This window comes from Seriola aureovittata, chromosome 8 (assembly GCF_021018895.1).
Source record: "Seriola aureovittata isolate HTS-2021-v1 ecotype China chromosome 8, ASM2101889v1, whole genome shotgun sequence".
NCBI lineage: Eukaryota > Metazoa > Chordata > Actinopteri > Carangiformes > Carangidae > Seriola > Seriola aureovittata.
The window spans coordinates 1,729,970-1,757,500 of NC_079371.1; the positions used below are offsets into that span (position 1 = coordinate 1,729,970).

At 45.5% G+C, this 27,531-nt stretch overlaps 1 protein-coding gene across 5 annotated transcripts in view; it reads left to right on the forward strand.

Moving 5' to 3' along the window:
* Positions 1 to 27,531, forward strand: part of pcdh1b (protocadherin 1b) — a 190,868-nt gene that overhangs the window by 3,896 nt on the left and 159,441 nt on the right. For all 5 annotated transcript variants that reach the window (XM_056383638.1, XM_056383637.1, XM_056383641.1 and 2 more), the window contains exons 2-3: positions 8,937 to 9,768; positions 14,182 to 16,365. In XM_056383638.1, coding sequence (XP_056239613.1) covers positions 8,959 to 9,768; positions 14,182 to 16,365 — 2,994 coding nt within the window. In that variant the 5' untranslated portion in view covers positions 8,937 to 8,958. The remainder of the gene's footprint in view (positions 1 to 8,936; positions 9,769 to 14,181; positions 16,366 to 27,531) is intronic.

The following is a 27,531-nucleotide window of genomic DNA, read 5'->3' on the forward strand; positions in this document are numbered from 1 at the left end:
CTGTCCTTTTTTTTTTTCTCCATGTTTTTGTCATTTTCCATTTTTCCAAAGAGTCAGAGGTCAGTTGTTGCAGCACCTCCAGGTTTCACTGCAAAATCAAACACAGAAATCATCAGCAGGATCATTAGAGAGCGTCCTGAGGGGATCGTCAACATCAGCAGCTCGTCTCTCTGTGAGTCGTGGCGGAGACGCTTCAGTGTCGGACAGATGTCGTCGTTTCCTGCTGTAAATGGGACTAAAAGCGCTTTTATGGAGCCGATGTTTTATTGCTGTATTGATTTTTTTTTTTTTTTTGCCCGTCCGGGTTAAAATCACTTCGATTATTTGAAAGCTGCTGCCTCCTCGCACTCTGAGCACCAGGTGTCATTTCACTCCATCGTGCAACAACACACAATCTCCGCAAAAGGACAGCGGTGCTGCACGAGCGTCCGCACGCTCTGAGCGCCGTCTCCACCCGAGACGCGGCGCCAGTTAATCATGAATTCAATTTATTTGTTGCTTTTTTTTTTCTTTTTAATTATCTAAAAATAGAAAAAAAGATTTAACCGAGATAAAAGAGCAACACGTGGAACCGGAGCGTGAATGACTGAAATTATTAATTATCAAAATTTTCATGATTAGTCTTTTTCAGTCTCTCTCCATCTCAGCCATGAGAGCAACAGTCTGCTGATGTGTTGCACATGAGGAGACCTTTTGTCCTTGCGCTCTTGCCGTAGTCTGACATGTGGAATAAATATGTTGCTGTGGATTTAAAACGGCGTTCTGATGATTCCTGATCTTTACTTCATACCAGCCTGCTGTTCATCTGCCATCCACTCCCATAATCCCCTTCTGCTGCTGCCGCCAGAGGATCAGTGTGTGGGTGTGTGTGGGTGTGTGTGTGTCACATCCTGTCGGTGGAAGGTCACACGTTTGATCCCTGAACCAGTCAGATTTCCTGCCACGGTGCCTCTGAGCAAGACGCACAACAACAGGAAGAAGACAATGATAACAGCGAAACCGGTCGTGACACCATTGAAACCGGTGAGCAAGCGCGCACCGATGCACCGCTTCCTGTCTGACGGTGTGTGTGCGGCGCAGCAGGTTATCAGCTGTTCAGAGCCGCAGACTGTTTACACAAGGCGTGGGCGCACTCAGACGCCGTGACACACGAGGCGTGTTGGGAGGTTTGAAAACCAACTATTAGAAACTGGTGTGAGCGGAGTGACCGCTCCCGTGTCCGTCTGTTGTCGCTTCCTGGAGCCCGAAACTCTCAGGTGTCACAGTCACCGCCAGGTATGACACAGAAACATTCCCATGTTTCAGAAACTAATTTTTCCAGGTTTTTGCTTAAAAAAAAAAAGATTAAAATGATGATTTTCTATCAATCAACTGATCGTTCGAATCAAGGTTTTGCAGATTTGAGACTTTATTATTTTATTAAAGCTCAACTTTAAAGAACTTCTTTCTCTTGATGTGGAAACCCGTGTTTATACTTCTCAAAGTAAGACGTAGAAAAATTAAAAGTATCTCTACGGAAACTTGGAAAATTTGTTTTTCTTTTCAATGACGCTTCGTTGTTTTTTAAAAATAGATATTACTGTGGTCGCGTTCATGGCGTTCCCAAAGTCCCGAAACACATTTTTTATCTTCTGTGAACAAGATTCAAACCTACTGAAGTTGTAATCTTGTATAATTATAGATGGTTTCTGTCGAGGGTTGACTCATGGCGGTTGAATCAAAAGGACGCCAGCGATGTGGTTTGATGGCGGTTGTTTAGCCGGCGACCTGATGAGCTGTCGTCTGGTGACAGTGGCACGCCTGAGAGCGGTGACGGTGCAAGTGGGCGGGGTTTTTAAATGACCTCAGAAGCCCGTCTGTGCATCGTCATCCCAGGGTTTCCCGCCTCCACCCTTAAATGGCATCATGAGAAAGCAGAAAGAAAACGTGGTCCGACAACACGTCCGCCGAGTCCCGTGGTCGGAGACTCACAGAGAACACACAGGTGGTGTCGGGAGGCGGGAAGAGTCTGGCAACAGTTGGTCTGCTGCATCTGAATAAGGAGGATGTGTGGGTGTACGTGTGTGTACGTGTGTGTGTGTGTGTGTGGGTGTGTGTGCTAATCTGGTTCAAACAATGGTAGTGAATGGAGTAATCCCCTTTGTGCTGCAGGGTGGGGGGACCACACACACACACACACACACACACACACACACACACACACACACAGAACTGTCCAGAGAGCTCACCTCAACCATGAACATCCTGTCCATCTGAGATCTGAAAACATCAAAGCGTCTTTTGATTTTCTCTCTCTGTCTGTGTGTGTGTGTGTGTGTGTGTGTGTGTGTTGTGTGTGTGTGTGTGTTATATTTAATTCAGGCCAAGTCTGGAACTGTGGACATTCAGGTTATTGTAGTTTATATAAGGAACACACACGTGCTCTGACACAAACACACACGCAGGTATAAGAAAAAACACACCTGTGGGGCGAGACAGAAACTTACTGAACTGGTTTCCAGTCTGGAAACTGGCCACTGTCTTTGTGCTGCGGAGCAGTTTTCATATTTTCATGCTTCGTCATGTTCCTGTGTGTTTGGGGAACACGTGACCAGAAGACGACGTGCTTCTCTCATTAGATGAAATAAGCAGGTGTGGACTGACACCTGTGCACGCAGTAGAAATGACTTCGTGCCTGACTCTTCCTTTGTTGATATTTACAGTTTCCTGGACGGTCTCTCTGTGAGCAGGAGAGCTGGAGGGCAGAGAGGTTCATACCTTTTCAACAGCTACAGTCAGTTTCCTCGTTTCAGTTGTGATCTCTTCAAGGAAGCAGCTGCTTCTCCTCAGGAATGTAACAAGCACAGATTGTGGTGTCAGGTCCGGAGATTATAAAGCCCCCCCAGAAGAAGAAGAAGAAGAAGAAGAAGTCTGCTTGTATCTGAAATAATTTCCAGCAACTACAACAGCTGTTCGATGGAGAAGGGAGCTGCTGGTCATCTTTACGTCAGACTGGAAAGATGCTAGAGAGAGAGAGAGACAGACAGAGAGAGAGACAGAGAGAGAGAGAGAGACAGAGAGAGAGAGAGAGAGAGACAGAAAGAGAGAGAGAGAGAGACTGTGGGAGGAGGACAGTAGGAAATCAGGTGCAGCGCCATGGTAACGCATGTAAACACATCAGGGCTGTCACTTCTTCAAAAGACTCTAAAGCTTGAACGAATTCGAAATGACCCGCGATTCGTTGGCTCCGCCCTAAACACTACGCGTCACTTTATCGCCGTTCATCCAGCGATCGATCACTTTTATCGCCGGTGTTAACTCTTTGTTTTCTTTGTGCCTGTTGGCAAAACTTTGATTTAAATCTGAATCTTGATTCGTTTCAAGTGGAACCAGATTTTCAGTTTTTTGATCTGCACTTTCTGTGAATGTAGGAGACGTTGTCGTGCTGGAGGCGGGGCCTGTGTAAAAGCGACCAATGGGCTCTTTCTTAAGGAGATAGAGGCGGGACTTTTACTTCATCGGTAGGATGTGTTTTTTTAGCTCCGCACTGAGGTCGACACTGCAGCGTTCAGCAGCTCAGGTCCTGGATCTTTAAAGTGTAACCAGCCCAGAGGAACGAGCCAGAGGTCAGAGGTCAGAGGTCAGTGGTCAAGTTTATGTGTCCTACTCGCAGGAGATGATGTTTTATAGAAAATATTCGTGGTTATTTAACACAGGTTTGTGTGATTTGATGACGATGAATACACTAGATTTGATAATAAGATTTACAGGATTGTCTTTTATTTAACTGGATTAAACAAACAGTCGTTGTTTCGTCTATAAACTGGCTCGATTTTTCTTTTAAAAACAATATATTCATATTCATATAAAATCTAGAGCGCTGTATTTCAGGTTACAGCTGGTCTGTATCATCAGAATCAGAGTATAAAGTTCATTCTCACCGATCACTATCAGCTTCATTGATCCCGATCAGTCTCCAGGTCTCAGAGCTGCCAGCAGTTCTAGAGCGCAGACCATGAGACGGTTCACTGATTGACAGGGACTGGCTGCAGTTGCAATAATCGATTGATCTTCAAAGTGGATCTTTGAGGAAATAAACCTAAAATTAACTGGTGTGTGCTGCTGTTATTAGTTGTATATGATCATTAACCAAAGTATCTTTGAGTTTTGTAGCTGTTGTCAAACGAAACAAGACGTGAACACTTCACTGTGGACTGTGGGGACATTCTGACGTATTTAGTGACGTTTTTCAGGTTGTGTCTCTCATTTAGTTCACTTTTTAATTTTCTTAAACTATTTTTACATCATTTTTTTCCACATGAAGCAGCTGACGTGGAGATGTGATGCGACACAAACGCAGTTGTGTTGGTGAGGTTTAAAGTGGAGGCGTCTGTAACTGTCGAGCCGCTCCGCCTAATGTATTGTAATGTGATTTAATGTGATGTAAAGTACAGTAGTTAAAGCTGCGCGATGCAGGTGGGACATTAACAAGGAGACACACTTTGAATGTCAATACTGAGCACATGCACACACACATGCACACACACACATGCACACACACACACACACACACACACACACACAATGGGTGGTAACAGGACCATTGAGCTGCTTTGTAATGCACAGACGAGTGCTGTTGTCTGGACACGCCCTCTCTCTCTCACCCTCGTTGTCTTCTATTGTGAGTCTCTGTCTCTCGCCCATTCCAGCACACACACACATACACACACATATACACACACACACATACACACACACATACACATACACATACACACATACATAACGACTCTGAGCCGGAGTCAAACCATCAAGCAGTTAGTGCCTGGCTCATCAGAAACGACTGGTTGTAGCAGATCATTGGCTCGGCCCCTTTATACACAGACATAACACACTACAACTTAGGCACACACACACACACACACACACACACACACACACACACACACACACACACACAGGCTGGTTGGTGAGAAAGTTTCAGACTGTGGGAAAGAGAATGAGCCGGACGAACTCTGGCTCTCCCTGAGGAGAAAACACACACACACACAGAAACACACACACACAGAAACACACACACACACACACAGAAACACACACACACACACACAGAAACACACACTTCCACAGGCTACACAACATGTGAACAAACATATTAACGTGTTCATGTACAGCACATCAACAAACAGGAATTCACTCTCAGCTCTCTCGACCTTTGACCCTGAGATTTATTTAGATCCAAAAACTCTCACGGCCCAAAGATGTGATTCCACATGTTCCGGTTGACAACACACACACACACACACACACACACACACACACACACACACACACTGCAGTGAATGGGGGGGGCTCTGAATCTCTTTATTTTTTCAGGAGCTCTTTATGGATTTTTACAGAGTTTCTTTGATGTCGACAACAAACATGTTCACGAGCCCGAAAATCAAAAACATCTCAAGTATCAAATATCAGATTTTTAAACTGGTTCACTTTGATCAGAGAGTTCAAGATTTCCATTAAACTTTTCCCAGTTTTAAACTATATTTTATTTAGTTCTTAAGAATAAATGTAAAAGTGCAACGATTAAACAAATAATCAATCGGCAGAAAATGAATCTGCAGTTATTTCGATGATCGATTAAAAAAAACTCATGATACAAACATGTTTGAGTTTGGGAACAAGAAATGATCAGCTTCGATTATAGATTATAAAGCGTGTTATTGATCAGTAGTTTTTGGTATTTTGAGAAAGTAATCAGCAGAATGATCGATAATGAAAATAATCCTTTTTAAATGAACATTTAAGTTATTTATCTGTGTACATCTGTGAAAGTGTCAGAGAGTGTTGTGTCATGGCCAGAACAGAAACTATTCAAATGTTAAACCAACTTTATTTATAACTTAATTTTAGTTCAAATCCATCAGACACCTGTTGTTCTGTGACCCAGTTCACCTGAAGGCAGCAAACGGTCGCTGTAGAAACTCTGACGTGCTTTGAATCAACAGGTGAATCAGTCGCCACACACTCCAGCTGCGCAGGAAAACACGGTTCAAACTCACACAACTTTATTTTGAATTCCAGAGACAAAGTTTCCAAAGACTCCAGATATTTACATTTGATGGAAGCAGCGTGAAAAGCACAGAGTCTGGAGTTTGAATATTTCACTCAAGGTAAACATCAGAAATATATTTATATATATGAACGTCAGACAGAGAGAAACAAGATGATTTTATCAACTTTAAAGCTACTTTAGGGTCAAGTACAACTTCTAAATCTCTATTGAAATTCAGGATTAAAATATCTTGAACCCAGAGCAGCTGATCGACCGTATCTGTCGTTTGATTTCAAGGCTTTTCTCTCATGTGGCGCGAACTTCCTGATTTCTATTCACCTGCCGGCAAAATATGAGGTCACCGCTAAACAAACTGCTCTCTGAAGGGGGGGGGGGGGGGGGGGGGGGGGGCAGGTTCTTGTGTAAATACACAAGAAAATGAAAAGGTGGTATGTTGTGGACAGAGTGTGTAACTGGGGTCACTTGGTTTGGTTTTGGTGCAGACACACTGTCCTTGTGTTGGTGTTACATTAGCAGACTGGACGTCAGCCAGCGCGCAGTGTTGTTTCAGCCCCGTTTCCCTGGCAACGTGTGAAATGCCGCGGGGGTCAGAGGTCAGAGTTCGGTGGTCTTGGGGTATTTGGCAGCTCTGGAGGAAAAAATGTGAGAAAAGAAACACACGCATACTTTACACACACATACACACACACACACACACTGAGGTATTCACATGCACATTCACACTTGCAAACACAGTCAAACCCCTGCACACACACACTCATTCACAGTCATACAGGGGGTAATTAGGTGTGTGTGTCTGTGTGTGTGTGTGTGTGTGTGTGTGTCACAGCAGGGAGCAGAGCAGCGACACTTCAGATCAACAACTGCACGACAGCAACGTCAAACATTTGCTGCTCGTAGCGTCTCAGCTGTTTCTGTTTCCCTCTGTTGTCTGTCACAAACTGCATCTCTTCTCTTCATTTATTCATTTATCTTTTTATGTATTGATTGATTTATTAATGAGGCAGCGCTCACTGCTCATCCCTCACGTTAAGAACATCAATGTTAATGTAAATGTGGCGGGTTTACCTGTAAATTTCATCTCTAGTTAAAACTTCAACAAAAAGACGTGATGATGAGCATTTTCTACTGTAAAGAAACAGCGTTATTGTCTGATTGGTTCTCAGCGGTTAAACACCTGCGGGAAGCTGAGGGGGGAGGAGCCGCACAATCAATCAACTAATCAATCAAATCACAGGAGCTGCAGTTTTTTTGATGAAGGTGAAAATGTGTCGCATGATTGTGCACTGTTAGCATCGTTAGCTTTGTGATGCTACAGCGACAGACGTGAAGGAAACATGTTTGTTTGATACAAGATCCAACAACAATTTATTGTTTTTAAACCAGATTTTTAGGTTTTAAATGTTTGATTTTAAGATAAAATACAAATACTCTCTATAAATAAATAAAACAAAACATCAATTAAAACTTAAGGAGTTTAATAATATATTACACAAATGAAACCCTGTGAAAAAAGAAGCTAAAAAGACCGTTAAAGTTAAATTCAACTAAGTATGAAAACCGTCAAGTATCACAAGTTAGCAACGAGACAGAATTAGATTAGTCATGTTTGTTAATGACTCTTTGATCAGACTGATCAGTTTTCTGTAGATAGAGTCGTCGTACAGACGTTTTTTTGTGTCGACAATGAAAGAAAGAGTTTGTGTAAAAACATCAGAGTCTCAGACACAGTGAGATCTCTCTGGACGTCGATGCAGCCTGATAATCCGATACGTCACCACGACGCTCCGGCGTGTGTGTGGCACATTCCTCCCTGTGAGAAGACGGTCGGAGGAGGAGGAGGCGCGAGGTGTGAAAATAACTTTTATCAAGGCGGCTTTATGTTCGGCTTTGTGAACGACAGAAGCTGCGTGTCACTGAATGAATGAGCAACAAGCCTCGACTTCCCTTTCTTGTGAATTAACAGGCTCAGAAGATACAAGCCTTCACACACACACACACACACACACACACACACACACACACAGTAAACTCAGTGTGGCAGTAGTCGGGGGAGGATGAGGAGGAGGAGAGCATCAAGACTTCTTGCTTCCTGCTCAGCATGCTGGTCCATGTTGTGTGTGTGTGTGTGTGTGTGTGTCTGTGCGTGTGTGTCTGTGTGTGTCTGTGTGTGTGTGTGTGTGTGTGTGTGTGTGTGTGCGTTCCTCTCAAAATCAAGGACGTGAGGAGAAAAAAAGCGCTCTTCAGATTAACCTCGGTGACCGGCAGCCGAGAAACTCTGCCGAGAGAAGACAGTGAAGGAGAAGAAGAACCAGTCAGTATGTAGAGCGGCTGAAACGCAGCGTCATGAATACCGGACGTCAGGTGAAGAGTCAGTGAAAACACCGATCTCAGAGTCGAGTCTTATCAGCCTGACGGCCTGAACGCTTTTCTTCAGGGAGACTGGACGGCCTGGAAAAGGCAGAAATTTACTGTAAATAGAAAATCAAAACAATGCCTGGATTAATCTTGTATGGAGCAAAATGAAACATTAAAAAAGTCATAGATCTGAGTTCCTGATCCTCATAATGTTGTAAAATAATTAGGATGCTGATAAAATGATGTGAAATATTGAGTATTTTAAATAACCTTTGCTCTGCGGTGCTGCGAGGGGCTTTCAGACGTCTGTGGTTGGAGAGGATTTATAACTCGTTTGAAAGCTTTTATTGCACTTAACGTAACGAGTCGTCCGCCTGTCTCTCCTTCAGGTCCCCAGATCTGTGTGACACATTTAGTGACTCCGACATGAATCTGGAGGAGGCGGCGCTCTGTAGATCTGCTGTCTGGACGCCGTGTGGAGGATGAGTGATGAGTCTGACTAATCTGTTTTCTCTGTGTGTTCCAGAGCGGGGCTGTCGGGTGGAGACATGGCGGCGCTGAGGTGGGAGGTCCTGTTGTTCCTGGCGGTCGTCCTGCTGGTCTCCTGTAACGCCGCACCCTCCGACATCCTGTATCGGGTTCCAGAGGAGCAGCCGCCCAACACGCTGATTGGCAGCTTGGCGGCCGACCGGGGCCTGCCCGACACCGGTCACCTCTACAAGCTGGAGGTGGGCTCGCCGTACCTGCGGGTGGACGGCAAGACGGGCGACATCTACACCACCGAGATCCCCATCGACCGCGAGACGCTGAGGGACTGCCGCAACCTTTTTGAGGGCGACAAATGTTTCCTGGAGTTCGAGGTGTCGATCACCGACATGGTGAAGGGCATCGGCTCGGGGCCGCGGCTGATCGAAGGCCGCATCGAGGTGATGGACATCAACGACAACACGCCGCAGTTCTCCTCACCCATCCTCACCCTCTCCATCCCAGAGAACACGCACATCGGCGCCCTCTTCTCCATCCCCATGGCAACCGACAGGGACTCCGGCACCAACGGCGTGGCCGAGTACTCGCTGAGCACCGGGCCCGACGCCGACCAGCTCTTCAGCTTGCAGGTCGCGGTCGACACGGACGAGAAGCTGCCGCAGTTGGTCGTCATGGGCAACTTGGATCGCGAGAAGAAGGACTCGTACGACCTGAACATCCGGGTGGTGGACGGCGGGAGGCCGCCGAGGGCCAGCAGCGCTCTGCTGCGGGTCACCGTCACCGACCAGAACGACAACGCCCCCAAGTTTGAGAGGACTCACTACGACACCGAGCTGCCGGAGAACAGCCCGCTGGGACACTCAGTGCTGCAGGTCAGTACACACACACACACACACACACACACACACACACACACACACACACACACACACACACACCAAGTTCCATCATCACTGCCAACATGTCATTAGTTTAAAATTATTATACAATTAATCTGAACTAGTTCTGTAGCTGTTACTTTATTTTTTGATAAAGGGATTGACAGGAAACTAATCAATAACTGATGAACGATGGAAAACAACTCAAATCAATAAAGGATTTAAAAATTAGGATTTATTCTTGGGGGTTTAAATTAATTTACCAGACACTGGAAGAAAACATCAATCTGGGTCTGAAACATGAAGCATCAACATGAAGAACCAGAAGCTGCAGTTCCTCTAACGACCACTAGAGTCTGGCTCCAACAGTGAGTCAGTCCCCATAGACTCCCATGTTAAAATGTCCAACTTTACATTAGAAATAAACATGATTACAGCCTGGTACAAAAACTGTTTTGGTCTCTAGAGCTAATTTCCTCCTTCATGACACCTGTTTATAAAACTCACCTGTTTACATTTTATTAAGGACTACAGTTATGGAGGATTGAGGGGCGTGGCCTGTTTGAGTGACAGGCGGGTGAGCGTATGCTTGCCACAAACTGGCTCCACACAGGCCCCTCCTCTTTGACCATTTTTGAATTAGCTGGGAGTTAGGGGGCGGAGTCAGACACTGCCAAGATGGCAACGGTGGAGCAGCTCAAACCTGGAGCTTTAAAACCGCTCTTCAGAAACCTGCGGGTGACGTCACAGAGGAGACGACCATCTTTATTTACAGTCTGTGGCTGGAAGCAGCTGATTGACATCGTGAAGACATTGTTTCATCACATTAAGGAGGAACTTCAGGAGGAAATCAGGGTTTAAATTGTAGATCTTCACCTGTAAAACAACAGGATTCAGATGAGCAACAGCTTCCAGACACATTTTTGTCCTCACTATCACCTGAGCTCATAAATCTGCCTCTTTTCTTACATAAAACGTAAAAAAAGAAAAGAAGTGAGATTCATTCCAGCTGAATTTGTCCCCCCCTCTTACCCGAGCCTCGCTGCTGAATTCAGACTTTCTCTTCTCCACCAAACATTGCAGTGGGACCTTTGGCCCTTTCGGTGATAACGCAGAGAGCCGCGGGACAACACGGCGCAGCCGCTGCACACAATATGCTGCTCAATTATCTGTTCAGACAGATGGTGCGGCCGAGGTGAAGCAGGGCGTGGGATCGCCGCGTGTAGTCACATATTAACCACTGATTCAACTTCACCTTTGAGCTCTCGGCGGTACGTGATGTCGCCATCAGCGGGGGGGCCGAGCGGGAAAGTTCAGTTTGGTTTGGCAGCATCACAACAAACCCACCTCGCTGTGTCATCCTCCTCTTCCTCCCCGCTCCCCTCCCCTCCCCTCCCCTCCCCGCGGTGCGGTGCGACCAGCCAGCCTTCCAGTGAGCCGTGCATGACTTAATCTGAGTCAGTCATGAGATTATCCACGGGGGCTTATTGGTATTATTGCTCTGGATGTGGCTCGTCGCGTTTCAGAGACAGAATTCATTTCACTTAACGTGCGTTTGAGGAGTGACGGGACGTCGCTGACTGACGACCCTGACCTGTTTAAATCGTCCAGACTGTCGCTCTTTAAAGGAGCGTGCCGCGTATTTCAACCTATTTCCTTCCTAAAGAGAAAATGTAAAGAGATTCTTTATTATTTTTGAAACATTTATAACATTAATATTAGTGAAAAAGTTAAAAAAAAACAGTAAGTTGATCACATTTGATCAACAAAAAAACATTGCTCTTGCGCCTCATTGGTCCACTGAAGTCGCTTCAAACCAGTAGAAAACACAGAAATCTCTCATGTGAAATAACCAAAGCCGCTCTTACTTTGGCGGATGTAGGTGACTTCCTGTTCCTGTAGGAGCCCATCGCTCATCCTAACAAACTGATTGAGAGAAATAAAGCTTTTCACGGCCTTTAATTGACTAATAATCATCAGATTTGTTTGACTGATGAATTATATGATTGTAAAAATGGTATTGTACCCTTTCAGACGAAGGACCCCCTGAAATCTGGAGCTCATTAAAGACCAAAGAATATATGACAATTGACAGAAATGTGACTGTCATTATCTCTAATGACTAATTTCCCAAAAGCATGATAAAAAACATTAAATATTTCTCTGACAACCAGATGATTAATCAGCTAAAAGGAGGAAGCCCAAAATGATTTGAAGAGTCCACACTGAACTACCATGTAATTATAATGTAATTTAGTCAACAATAAACCAGACAGGATGTTAACTGTGATGGATTATCTCTCTGCAGAACGTCTCTGTGAGCTGTCAGTTTCTTTAAGAATAAAATGAATCCTTGAAGGAAAGAAACCAGTTTAAAAAGAGGTCGCTCCGATGTGAAGACTGGTCAGAAGAGAGGAGAAACGAGAGGTTTACTGTTGGTAAATGGGCTAAAAACATGCTAAAGAGTCTGGTCCGTCTGTAAGAAAGCAGTTGGTCTGGCTGGTTAACTGTTAACAGTGTTTATATTTGCTGTACGCCCCGGACAGAGCGGCCTTGGAGAGCAGCCAGCTCAGCTCCTGGCTTCATCACAGCGGCACTGTGCTCCAGCAGCTCAACTGTTCAATACACAATTCTCAGAAGCTGTCAATAATTCACCGCTGTTTGGTGATGTCTGCTGCTTAAAGCCGCACCGGAGGAAAGGAAATCAATGGGCAGGAGAAATTATAATTTCACTTTAATGCTTTCTTTAACCTTAACCTCACCGACTTGGATCAGTGACTTCCACGGTCACCCCCAGGTGCCGGTGACGGTCTGTCACAGTGTGTGATCCTCAGCAGGCAGGAAACCAGATATTTATTATGTGGCAGGATGAAGTGAAGTCTGTGTAAAAAGGAAAATCCCTCAGAGATTGTGTCGGCTGCGTTAACCCTTTAAACCCCGATTTCTTCCCCAAGTGTTAATTTAAATGCTCGTGTTAGATGTTTTCTCCCACATTGACAGTATCGTGCGTTCTGTATCATCTGGTTCCAGCTCCTCATTGAAGCTTTATAAGGTTTAAGAAAATCAACTAATGTGTCACACTTTGGAGCCTTGAGACATCATTTCATTCCCTCAAAAATGAATTGAATGAGTATTTGGTTGTAAATAAAATAGTTTCCCCCTGTTTCCGGTCGTCATGCTAAGCTAACCTTACCAGATGCAGTCTGAAGTTATAAATTCACCTGCTGCTGTAGGAGTGGTATCGATCTTCTTGTCTAATTCTTTGCAAAACAGCAAATAAGCACATTTCCTAAAATGTCAAAGTGTATCTTCAAAAAAGAAAGAATCCATCAAGGATTTCTGTCCTTGGCCCAAACAAACAGTTTTATTGTTTGTTTAAAAAAAAAGTGAAAATAACCTCTCCCCATTTGGCAGATTTTTCTTGTTTCTTAAGAAACCAATATTTCTAGGAGTTATATTTTAGGAGATTATTTTGCTGAGTGCAGGCCTGGCTCGGGGCCAGTTCTGCTTTAAAGGTATAAATGGCCTTAAAATTTAAAAACCCTAATTACATTACTGTACGTCCCAGGTGAAGGCTGTGGAAACGCTGAAGCAGCAGCACCTGGGACGTTTAAATCAGCTGTTCAACAACTAGTTCATTTGAAACCACACACCGACCTACATTTCCTCCCAGCAGCTGAGGCGTTGAATGAGCACAATTAAAAAGTATTAGATGTTTAGATAGAAAGTCGTCCTAATGAGTACATCCTAAGTGACATTCTGCTGACTGCCCGTATCTCCTAATTGACTAATTACCTCCATTTACTTTGGGTTTGGGCGTGTGAGGCCGGATGGTGGCCGATGCCGGTCCGTCCTCTCCGGTCTCCCCTAATGGGCCCCGAGGAGCCGGGGCTTTTCTGATAATGAGAGGACCATTAACATTCACTCATCTGCCCATACGATGCCAATGACCCGCTGCACGGCCATTAGATGTTGTTGTGTGGGTATGAGCACTCAGCTTTGATCTTCTATTATGTTTCACACACAGCAGAAAAACCCCTCCCCCTCAGGAGAACACAAAGGGCTTTGTGGTGTTGCATTAGTAATGGTTGTGATTCTTTGTAAGTCTAAATAGTCAATAAAATGATGGTTATAATGGGAACACATGTTTCAGGCTGCCGGTTACCCCTTAGAGATCAATATTGACCATAGAAATGACTCAAGAAGACTCAAATTTGAATATTTATGGTTTATTTGTGTGATATCGACATATGCAGGCATGTTAGTTTTGGCATTCTCTTAAAAAACCACAACAATATTGTCATGTTGTGATGACTAAAACGGTACTAGAATCTGTATCTAGCTTACTACACAACCTTTTTGGGGGGATATTCATGAAAAAGTAACCCTCTTCTTTTGCCCCTGTAGGTCAGAGCCAACGACGCAGACACTGGCATCAATGGGGAGATTGACTACAGCCTCCATCAGGCGTCGGAGACCGTCCAGAGGCTTCTGCGCATCGATCGCTCCACCGGCATCATATACGTCAAAGGCCTGGTGGACCGCGAGGAGGAGAACTTCCTCAAGTTCTTTGTGGTCGCCAAAGATCGCGGGCCCAACGCTAAGAGCTCCAAGGTCCTGGTGACCGTTAACGTCAGGGACCAGAATGACAACGCCCCAGCCATTGAGATCCGCGGTATTGGTTTGGTGACGCACCAGGACGGCGTGGCCAACATATCTGAGGAAATGCCCATCGGCACCGCAGTGGCGTTGGTCCAGGTGTCAGACCGCGACGAGGGGGAAAATGCGGTGGTTACGTGCGTAGTTGCCGGTGATGTCCCGTTTCAGCTTCAACCTGCAAGTGAGTCAGCCAACGATCGGAAGAGGAAGTACTTCCTGCAGACGACTACCCTGCTGGATTATGAGCGTGTTAAGGATTACAGGATTGAAGTTGTCGCTGTGGATTCTGGGAACCCAGCGCTGTCCAGCACCAACTCCCTCAAGGTCCAGGTTACAGACATGAACGACAACACGCCAAACTTTTCCCCTGAGTTGCTCGAGGTGGACTTTGCAGAGGGCAACCAGCCAGGCGACAAGGTGCTGGATGTTGCGGCGACAGATGCGGACAGTGGCACCAACGCAGAGCTGTCCTACAGCATCATCGAGCTTTCGGCCACCAGGCTCTTCGAGATCGACGCCAACAGTGGGGAGATTCGTGTGAAGAACCTGTTGGATCGGGAGGAGACGGAGCGTTACGAGTTCCGCGTGGCGGCAGCAGACAAGGGTGTTCCCAGCAAAACGGGCACCGCTACAGTGGTGATTAACGTCCTGGACCGCAATGACAATGACCCCAAGTTCATGCTGAACGGCTACAGCTTCTCCGTCATTGAGAACATGCCTCCGCTCAATCCCGTCGGTGTGGTGACCGTGACTGATGCTGATAAAGGGGAAAACGCCCGAGTGAGGCTGTTTGTTGAACCGGACAATGGCAAGTTTGTCATCCAGAACGGCACAGGAACCATCCTGTCCAGCATCTCTTTCGACCGTGAGAAGGAGAGCACCTACACCTTCCGTCTGAAGGCTGTGGATGCCGGTGACCCTCCTCGATCCTCCTACGTCGGCGTGACCATCAACGTCCTAGATGAAAATGATAACGCCCCCTACGTCACCAAACCGTCCAACTCCTCCTACACTTACTTGACACCCGTCACACCACCGGACACCCGTGTGGAGGTGGTAGAGGCTGAGGACATTGACTCTGGACCCAACGCTGAGCTGTTCTACGCCATCACAGGCGGCAACCCGTACAACCTGTTCCACATCTCGCCGAGCAGCGGAGAGATCACACTGGCGCAGGAATTCAATGGCAAGCACAATGGACTGCACCGCCTGGTGGTGAGGGTCAGCGATAAAGGCAAACCTCCCCGCCACACAACCGCCCTGGTCCATGTTTTCGTCAATGACACTATGTCCAACGTCTCCCTCATCGAAGCGCTGGTCGGACACAGCCTCTACACCCCTCTGGACAGGGACATTGCCGGAGATCCCAACTACGCCCTTGCTCAGCGCAGCAACATCCTGTACGGTAGCCTGGCGGGGATCGCTGGTGTGATTCTGGTCATTGTAGCCGTGGTGGTCATCAGACACCGGCTGCAGAAAGACACCAAGAGCGGCTACCAGGCCGGCAAGAAGGAAAGTAAGGACTTGTACGCTGCAAAGCAGGGCCCCAAGAACGGCAAAGGGAAAAAGAGCAAAAAGGGGAAAGCTCCAAAACCTGCCAAACCACTGGAGGAGGACGAGGAGGCCAGCCTGCAGAAAGGCCTCAAGTTCAACCTCATCAACGACAGCGTCAACGACAGTCCCAGAATCCACCTGCCACTTAACTACCCGCCGGGAAGCCCCGATCTGGGCCGCCACTACCGCTCCAACTCCCCACTACCCTCCATCCAGCTGCAGCCACAGTCGCCCTCCGCCTCCAAGAAGCACCAGGCTGTTCAGGACCTCCCCGCCACCAACACCTTCGTGGGAACCGGCGACAACAACTCCACAGGCTCCGACCAATATTCGGATTACAGCTACAAGGCCAACCCGCCCAAATACAGCAACAAACAGGTAGGAGAATACGCAAATACGGCAATGTACCACAGGGACATCTATTGGACCAACCGGGTGTGGTAGTCATGCTGGGACTTATATTCCTCCACCAAAGTTGCACTGATTCCCCCCCGCACAGCACCCATCTCCAAACTGCCATTTCCCTTTTTATCTTTGGTTTGGTTTGGTTTGGTTTTGTTCACCATTTTCTGTTCTGTTCAGTTTGTTTTTGTTGGTTTTCACCTCAACATGGACACCACAATATTCACACCATGAAGGATTACATAAGGGATAGACCAAATATGGGCTTACCAATATTTACCATCTTGACATTTGACTGGTATTTGGTGACCATAACCCCCAAAATGAACTCTGCTGATCCAGAACGTGCTTTGAGGGGTGGTTGTGTTTTTGCTTTTCATGTTCAATCATATAAGAATATGTTCAATTAGTTTCTGTTCTATTAAAGCACATGATGTTATATTTTCACGAATTTAGAAAAGCATATATGGAAATATGAAGATGGAAATCCTGAATACTCCCATATGGGTCTATCCTGAGCTTCTATATGTTTTTTCATCTGTTTTATTTGTGTTCACCTTTTCACAGAGGGTTAAATGAAGGAGTTTATGAGTTCATCCTTTTCTTTTCTTTATTATTATTCAGAAATGTTTTGATTGTGGAGTTGTTTGTGCAGCTGTTGAAAGGTTCACACTGACATCCTCATTATGTCTGAATGTGGGTTTTTTTCTTTCTTTTCTTTCCTTATTTTCTGTCTGTCTGGAGGTTTAAAGCTGCTCTTTATGGCCCGATCAGCTTGTTGAAGTGTGACAAAGAGTGACTGTGAATTCCTGAGCTACTTTTTTTTTTTTTTGTACCCAATTTTATTGTTTCTTGGCTTTCTTTGGCCAGGAACTAGACTGGCTGAGTAGCACTTTAGAGTGTTTCCATCCAGTTCAGACCAATTTGAGGTAATTTCAGTGCGGTCAAGGAGCCAAGCAGTGAAGAAAGAAAGAAAGAAAGAAAGAAAGAAAGAAAGAAAGAAAGAAAGAAAGAAAGGGAATAAGCAGGAGGAGGGGAAGGGCGTTGAAGAAACCACTACACTATGAAGGAAAAGGTACACTAAGACTAAATACAACCATTTCTTAACCTCCGCACCTCCTGTCAGGTCAGCTGAAATACGACTTAATTTTGCCGTGTTCCCAATCACCAGGGCTAAAAAGTCAATTGTTTGCACAGATTAATGGCAGGTAATTTTCCAGGCACCCGCCTTATTTTACCCAGAGTGCCTTGCTCTATTCTATTTAATGTACAAAAGATGGGGGGGGAGGGAGGGGGTTGAGACGGAGCCCATTAACTGCGTGATTGTGACGAGCTTTCACGCCACGTCGGCTGTTTTGTGGCTTCAGGTTGATGGACTATTGGGGGGGGGGGGGGGCGGTGAAAATGGAACTGTCATGTGCACTGTGAAATCCATGGAGACAATCACGTTAAGGTGTCGTCGTCGTAGCGATGTTCAGACTGTACATATATGTGAACGACATGTCAAATATTTTGTTCTGTTTGTGCTTTTTTCATCTGCTGTTTTAGTTGCAACATTACTGTGTCGCTGCGCGTGTGTGTGTGTGTGTGTGTGTGGTGTGTGTGTGTGTGTGTGCTTATCAACAGTGTTTCATTGTTCACTGTGCTTCTAAATACCTGTACCAAAGACTCACACACACTAACACACACACTCACACACACACACACACACACACCTGCGTATTCGCTGCCATCACCATTATACAGTTTATATATATATATATGACGCTGAAGTTCAGACTGTGTTTCCTTGTTTGGTTGGTCTTTGAGTTCCTGCTGGTGTTAGCATCTCGCTAACGCTGCGTTAATGTTTAGCCTGTGAACACTCGAGCCCACAGGCGTCACACTTCACTCTCGTCAGGTTTAAATCCCCACGTCAACTCTGTTCCATCACACACACACACACACACACACACACACACACACACACACACACACACATGCTCGATCATGTTCTGCTTCATGTTCTGCTTCTCTGGGGGAAATAAATGTACAGTGTTCTTTTTTTTTGTTTTGTTTTTTACAGTTAAAAGCAGATTTTATTTCAATAAACATGTTGCTTAAATGTTAAAGTGGCGCTTTGTTGCTTTCACTGGGTGGTTGAAGTGGGCGGGGTTACGACAGGAAGAGGGGGGGGGGTTACCGCAGGTAGACGTCTGGTATTTCATTTTCATTTTCCATCCTTCACACATGGAGAGAAAATGTATGATGTGGTGCAGGTTTACAGCAGTGAATACATATTTAAAGTCCAGTTCACACTCGAATCACATTTATTGATCAGGTCAGGTGTGAATTTGACTCTTGCAGTTTAACAAGTAAAAACATATAATTATCATCTACTATATAAAGAACTTAAAGTAAGTATTAACAGTCAGATGTTGACTGAAGGCTACACATGGTGCACAGGAAGATATTGAATGGATAATGTAACAGGTTACTTTCTGCATGTTTCATGTGCATCTATTAATGGATAAGATTAGATCAACTTTATTGATCCCGCTCAGGGATCCGCTCAGTCGGCAGCAGATAGAAATTAATGTTATTGACAAGCCGTTTTTATTAAAATTGGCGTTTAAACTGGACTTTAAGAGTGATTTTGAAATTTTGACAATTTTATTTATGTGTCTGCAGTAAAGGACTTTTTCCTGTTGCTCACGCAGCAGTTAGAGAAGCTGTGGCTCGTGTTGCCGGTTCGAGCCCTGGATCAATGTGTGTGGGGGGGGGGGGATGAAGGAGATGCTGGTACCTCCCTCTCATTACCTCCTCCTCCTCTCCTCCTCCTCCTGCTCCTCTTCCTCCTCCGCTGTGTGTTCTTAAACGTCAGCTGCTTCAGTGGAGCTGCTCATTGACCAGCAGATCAGATCATCCAAACGGGAGTGTTTTGCACGCTGTCAAAACGAGAACATCGCTTTTCATTTGAAAAAAAAAAAAGAGTTGAAAGGAAAACTGTCAACTGTAAAACCAGAGACGAGATTCGACTTTTAGAGATCCTGAATACATCTTCTCTCCCTGACCGTCCATAAAACACACATCAACCATTCTGTCTGAGTCTGTCACTTTAAATCTACAGCTGCCCTACCTGTTGGCATGTGGCCTATACACACACACACACACACACACACACACACACACACACACACTATGGACTTTGAACCTGCAGCAAGGACAGAGATCAAAAAACGACAGCAGGTGCTGAACCTGCCTGGGTCAAAGGTCAAATATCACTCAGGAACAGTTATTAGTAGCTAAGAGTAAAGGGGTCAAAGGTTAATGAGGGCACAGCCCCCCCCCCCCCCCCCCCCCCCCCCCCCCCCCCCCCGACTCCTCCCCCAGTCTGGACTCCACATTAATAGTCCAGCAATGCCTTTCTGCTTTTACGCTGACCAACTCTGCTGTCTCTATGGTAACACTACGACCTGTGTGTGTGTGTGTGTGTGTGTGTGTGTGTGTGTGTGTGTGTGTGTGTGTGTGTGTGTGTGTGTGCGCATGTGTGCTGACTCATAGTACTGACCAACCGCCTCCTCCTCCTCTCCCCTCCACCTTCCACATCTCCCCCCTCCCTCCCTCCCTCCCTCCCTCCCTCCAATCCAACACAATCCCTCCTTCTATGTAGAGCTCTGCCCTTTAAATGAACAGACGTGTGTGTGTGTGTGTGTGTGTGCGTGTGTGTGTGTGTGTGTGTGTTGCCTGTCATTCAGTTTATATAAGCTCTGGGTTGAGTGTTTGTTTCTCCCACATTCTGGCTATGATTTCATGGACTGCAACAGTCTGAGTGACTTATTTCCATGTAAACACTCAGATGAAGGTCAGTCAGTGTTTCAGGTTTATCTCATGATTAAGCAGAATTTTTAGACTTTTTTCTGCCTTTACAGGGTTTAAAGTTCAGGTTTTGGACGTGAGCTGGCATAGACAGTGACTTTGATACACGAGGTTTGGGAGTCCAAGGATTTCCAGACCGAGCCGCAGATAAAAACAGTACAAGCCACAACACATTTGAAACATTTGATAAGAAACTGTAAACACCTGCAACAGGGCTGGAAAAATTCTTCAGGCTTCAGTGTCTGTTGGAAATACTTTGTTGTAGACCAGCCAGAGTGCAGCCCCCTCCCCTCCTTGCTCTCATATCACTACGCCCCCCCCCACCACCACTAGTCCCAAGAAGGGACTAGTTTGTACGACAAAGTTATTAGTAGCTGATTTTACTCCTGTTGTAGCTGGAGCACAAAGTCACACAATAATCATTTAAACACTGGAATTAACGGTGCACAGTCTTTCCTGTACGACAATCATTAGCTCAAACTCTGCTCACCCCTCCCCCAACACAGCTGACCACTCACGCCATGAGGTGGGTGTGAATGTCAAGAGTGTTGTTTTTGGAAAGTTAATTAAAATGTCCCATGCATGCGAGCACTTGTGATGGAGTACACTGGAGCCTGAAGGCTGTATCCTAACAGACAGCAGCACTATGAGGAAAAGACGGGATCTGAGTGGGATCACTGCGTTGATGCGACGGGGGCTGCAGCTTAAAATGCAAATGCACAGGAAAAAAAAAATAAATAAAAAGGCAGAATCTAACTCAGCTCGCCATCTTCCTACACGACAACACAATGCGACGTCCTCCGGCAAAGAGGCTGTGTTCGCTATTCAGACACATGCAAGGACACACACACACACACACACACACACACACACACAAAAAAAATATGATGTGAATCAGCCAATTTTAAGTTGGAGATTCTTCTTTTGTTGGATCGGTCTATTTATAGTTGCGTCTGGGTCACAAGACGAATATTCCTGTCAAACACTTTTTCTTTTCTTTCCGAAATTTGCTTTTTCATCAAATACTTGAACGTTTAACCACTGAAGCGACAGCGAAATCTTTTAGAATTACACAACCCGAGGAGGAACGAATCCATCGTTCGGTTGAAATGATCACAACTCGTGTCTTTACTCTTACTTTTGATGAGGTGTCACGAGTGAGAATTGTCGGATTTGAGATCAAACCATCATCTTCTTTCCCTAAACTTTCCCTCACCTGCTATGAATATCCAGTAAAAGACACACCCAGAGACACACATTCCAAAAGATGGTTTCCATTTCACTGGAGCTGTTAATGTTCACACTAAACACTCATAATCAGCGTGCTCAGCAACAGTTACAGTCCATTAAATGATTACCCACTTAAAACAGGTGTTTTTAATCAACAACATGTGTCCCCCGCTGTTTGACAGACAGAGGACTTCCTGTTTTTCTTTATGGTCTGGCTCGCCGTCAGAAAAAAGAAACAGTAATGGCAGCCATTAGCCGGGCAGCTAGCGGCTCTTTCTCCCCAGAAAATTACAGTAATTTCACAGCAGCGGCTAAAAATGTAGTCGGGCAGGGACGGTGTCTGTCATCAGTCAGACGCAGCTGAGAGGACGGAGCTGTACTCGGTTACTTCAGCTGCAGTACAGTTACAAAGATCTGTCTGGTTTAAACCAGAAGCCCCCACCCTCCCACCCCACACACACACACACACACACACACACACACACACACACACACTCACGTGTCTCTCAGTCTCGAGGTCGTCAAAGAAAAAGAGAAAAGAAAAAACCTTTTTCAGAGAGCAGAGAGGGTGTGAGGGAGGTCAGACGGCTCGGCTGCTTGTTGTGCAGCGAGAGAAAAGCTTTTGTAGGAACTCAAAAACTTCACCTGCAGTTTATATTGCACAAATCCCCCCCACCCCCACCCCCCCACCACCACCCAGACTCTCACATGGATCCTCTGACTCTTCGTGTTGCCCCACCATCAAGGCAAAATTGTAATTTGTCCAATGCTTTGTACTTTTAGCTTAATTAATGACATTCCCATCAGCCTCAGCTTTGTGTTTAGTGCTAATTAGCAAATGATTATTGTGGTAATTGGTAAACATCGTCATTATGAGCATTTTAGCGCGCGCATGTTAGCGTTTAGCCGTGCAGCCTCACAGAGCCGCTAGCGTGGCTGCAGAGTCGTTTTCTTTTTTTTTTAATAGACGTTTAAAAGACACTTACGTGATGTTTCCTCCACGAGACTCGAGAACAAATAAAGATAAAGAGAGAAATGAAACGTAGCTGATGCTAATTGCCTCAGAGTGGTTATGTACTAAAGCAGAAGACACCATCAGCAGATCCTGGCTGTTTTTAAGGGACGTTATCTCTTCCCGCCTTTGCATTTCGCTCAGTCCAACAACAAAAAAAATCCATTTGTTGATTCACACACCTCGTTCACCACGAAATTAAAACAGGCTTTTACATCCTGATGTTGAGAATGTGCTGGAATAGGCCCGGCTGCGATTACTGTTGTATTTACAGTTTTATTTACAGCTGGTTCTCCAGTAGGAGGCCAATGTAGAACTACAGCTACTGTCTGTGTGTGTGTGGTGTGTGTGTGTGTGTGTGTGTGTGTGTGTGTGTGTGTGTGTGTGTGTGTGTGTGTGTGTGTCTGTGTGTGTGTGTGTGTGTGTCTGTGTGTGTGTGTGTGTGTGTGTGTCTGTGTGTGTCTGTGTGTGTGTGTGTGTGTTCACAGGTTGGAACAGGTATGATGAAGAGATGGAGATACATCTCTCTGTATCTATAGTGGTGAAGGTGCAGGACGGGGCGGGGGGGGGGGGGGGGCTGGTCACAAAGGGGCCTTTGTAACACGCACGCACAAGCCCACATTATTTCTCCTAAAAACACACACATTCCTGAACGTGGACATCACTCGGCACAACGTAATCCTCTCAACCTTCTCCCTCTCTCTTTTTCTCCGTGTGTATATACACACTTATGGGCGGGGCTTGTCAGACAGGTAGGGCGCTATACATCCAGTTGAAACGTTGGTAATCACCTCAACCAGAATGAACTGGAACCGCTCTGACGTGGACTTCCTTTTATCTGCCTTCACATACTTTCACTTTCTGTTCAACAAGCGTGCAAACATCTCGTCCCATGAGTCTGAGCGTCGTCACTGAGCGTGCTCCCTCCGCCAAAATGGCGGTCAGGTGATTGCGGGGGAGTCTAAATGAAGGCAGGTGCGGCTGGTGGTTCGCTTCCTCTCCCAGTTTAATAACAGCAGGAGCAATAAAACTGTTCAAAGTTCAGCTGCAAGTCAGTAAAACCTCCGTCTGTGTTTCCATGATGAACACTTTGCTCAGTGCGGAACAAAAAAAACAGGAAGTAGAGTTCCTGTGACAAATGGCAGCTGTCGATTGGACTTATAAAGAAGTGGGCGGAGTTACTTGGTGCAGATGTTATTCAAAACAATATTCAATTCGAAGTTCAGGACTTTTGCGCCGACCATTGATCAGAAATGTTGCTGTCTGAATGTCGCTGGCTTTCCTTCAACAGGTCAGTCAGCCAATCAGAAGAGAGGAGGCTTTGAGTCTCTCTTTGATTGGCTGACTGTTTTCCAAGTGATCCAATAAAAATATAGGCACCCATGCCACTCAAGAACCTGCACAGCTTAAAAATATACCTGAAGATGTGAATTTGATCAGTTCAGTTGCTATAAAATGTCTGGTCCTCACTCTTCAAAGCCAGTTTAAAAACCACATTTGAGTTACTTTCTGCTTTCTCCACCAAAAACCTGTCCCTCAAAGTCTTTCATGTGTGGGTCTGTGGAGCTGCAGAGAAAACCCAACCACCAGCTCTGCTCAGGGTGTCAGTCTGACGGGGGAAATATCAGATAATGAGGAGGGCACAGTGTGACGCTCCATACTACAAAGAAAACAAATGCCATCAGTTTCAGTAATAAGTTCCTACTGAAGTTGTGAAATAAGAATAATAGTTACAAAGTGCTTCACAGAGAAACAGCAAATATCATAATAAATAAAACAGGATAAAGGTATTAAAATGGCCTTGTAGTTTGTATTAGTCTCCCAAAAGTCTATTGGATCTTTAATATTTCTTCATTTTATTGATGAAAAATATTGATAAATGTGTCAAAGGTTACTGGTCTGAATTAAAGGTCCAAGGATCGAGGATCATTTTGAGAAGAATCTAAGGCTTTTTGTGCAAATTGTGATTCTGTGCTGAATACAAAAAAAAAAAGAAAGAAGAAAAAAGCACTTGAGTCTTATTCATTTATTGAGAAAGAAAGACAGAAAGAAAAGGTTTTCTTCAGAACCAGAACTTTAAATAAAACCCCACTGGGTTCTGTGCAGAACCGGAGGACTTGCACCAGAACATATGTGTTAACACCCGTGTTCTCAGAGACGAAGAACAGGAAGAAAGGAATCCGTGTCAGACATGAAACCTCCTCATCCTCGGCTCTTTTCTTCACATGTAGCAGTTTATTTTAACCGGCGCATTGAGAACCTCGAGAACCGTGAAGACACTCCTTCAGTCTCCTATTCAGCCTCTCTCTCCATCTCTGTCTGTCTCCGTCTATCTTGGCCGCCCCCTCAGGGCTGTGATTGTGTTTGAGCCACTGAGATTACTCAATACAAAGATCAGTGTGTGTGTGTGTGTGTGTGTGTGTGTGTGTGTGTGTGTGTGTGTGTTTTATGTGGAGCCAGAAATCAAACACAAGAAACATAATTTTGTGTGTGTTTTTGTGTGTGTGTGTGTGTGTGTGTGTGTGTGTTGTCTTGCCACCTGCTCCAACAACACAAGCGAAGTAGAACGGAATCCTGCCTGAGGCTTCACACACACACTCACACACACACACACACACACACCACACACACACACACACACACACACACACACACACACAAAAACAAGAAGAGAACAGGCGACATTAAATGCAGGCATGGAGAGAGGAGGAGGAGGAGGAGTGTGGGATTGGTGAAGAGGAAAAAATGATGAGGGGGAGGAGGGGAGATGAAGGGGAGTACAAAACGCCACACACACATACACAAACTTACACACTCCACCTATCACCATGTATGTTACCTGTGTGTGTGTGTGTGTGTGTGTGTGTGTGTGTGTGTGTATGTGTGTGTGTCTGTGTGTGTGTGTTTTTGAAACAGGGCTGGTAGCAGGTGGTGTGACTCAGGAGAGGAAGAGGTTGCTGCCCTCCACCACACAGACACACACACACACACACACACACACACACACACAGACACACACACACACACACACACACACACACACACAAACACCTGTAGGCTGGGTCAGAAGTCAGATGCTGTACAGCTGCTCTGTGCACCAGGCTGCTGAACTCTCTGTCTGCAGGAAAACACACACACACACACACACACACACACACACACACACGTGAGCGTGTTGTCATCTGTGGCATCAGTGCAGATGCTGCCAACATTAACGCACACACAGCAACAGTGTGTGTATGAGTGTGTGTGTGTGTTTGTTAGAACAGAAATACAGGAAGAATAAGATTTGTCTGAGATTCTATTGACTCTGGTTCTGATTCTGTGTGTTGATCCTGGTTCTGATTCTGTGTGTTGATCCTGGTTCTGATTCTGTGTGTTGATCCTGGTTCTGATTCTGTGTGTTGATCCTGGTTCTGATTCTTGTCATGAAATGAAAATGAAATCATGAAAGCAGAACTTTATTCTATTTTTACATTTTTAAGATGCCACAAGTCACAAGCACGTTTGTAGGTGTACGCATGTGTAGTTAGATATGAGACTTTACTACTACTGTTAGTACTACTACTAACAGTACTACTACTAACAGTACTACTACTAACAGTAGTAGCAATGTAGTAGAAACAGTAGTATTTCCGTAAATAGCAGTTGCATTAACAGTTTCAGTGTTAGTTGTACTAACAGTATCAGTAGTACTGATTGCAGTACTTATAGTGTATTTGCAGTATTAGAGTCCAGTAATTTGCAGCAGATGCTAAGTGACAGTGAGTCTCTGGAGAGACGTAGAGAGAACAACTCCAGGACCTTCTGCCAACTGTACAGTTACTGGAAGTCGCCGCGGCAACAGCCTCCGTCTGCATTCTGACTGACAGGTGACGGCGAGGGAAGTGACAGCTACCGGAGAGAGAGAGAGAGAGAGAGAGAGAGAGAGAGAGAGAGACGACTTCAGGAAGCATCATCACCAGCAGCTCTTTCCTTCCTCCTCTTATTTGATTATAACAATGATAACTGATCCTTTATTGGAGGTTGTGGTCTTCTGACGTTGACACTCCTTCCCACTTCCTGTTTGGCGTTTGACCTGACAGACAAGAGGAAGCAGAATCAGTGAGCAGAACTGCAGCTTCCCTCCCTCCCTCCATCCCTCTCTGTCTGTCTGTGGTTTATAAGATTAATCACGCTGCGCTGATAGCTCGTCAGCTAGCGGTAAACATGCTAACATCGAGGCGCCAGACGCCGCAGTGAAATTAAGCCAAATGAGGAACAGGAAGTGAAGAGAAGATCCTCATCTTCATCTTCATCCTCATGATTCTTACTCTTCACTCTTCAATATCTTTCTTTCTTTTATCTCCAGCATCTTCATCACTCTCATCACCCACGTCTTCGTAATCATTCTACTAATACACCAGAGTCATCTTCATCGTTCTCATCTTCATCATCTGCTGAAGAAGACTGAGATTTTTGTCGACTTTCATCAGTCATTCATAAATTTCTGATTTCTGAATTTTAGCTCATCCCTTCTTTTATGACCACGTATCTTCATCTTTCTCACCTTCGTCATGTTTATCATCTTCACCTTGCTAATGTTAATCATCATCCTCATGGACATCACCTTCCTCCTCCTCTTCCTCCTCTTCCTCCTCTCTGCTCTCAGCCCAGCAGGATTTCACACTCTGCAGACTTCTACCATAAAGACTGGTTTTACCTCTCTGCTACTTTATATGTCTCTGTCTGCCTGACACACACACACACACACACACACACACACACACACACCACACACACACACACACACACACACACACACACACACACTGGGACGGCCTCTGCCCTCGTCACGCTCTGCCCTGCAAGGTCCGGGGATTTTATGACTGGCAGAGGTGTGTGTCTTTGTGTGTGTGTGTGTGTGTGTGTGTGTGTGTGTGTGTGTGTGTGTGTGTGTGTGTGTGTGTGTGTGTGTTGGTTAACTGCTTCAGCGCTGAGGCAGAAAATGATGCAGCGGTCAGCTGAGCTCAGAGAGGTTTTATAGAGCAAGAGGGCTTCCT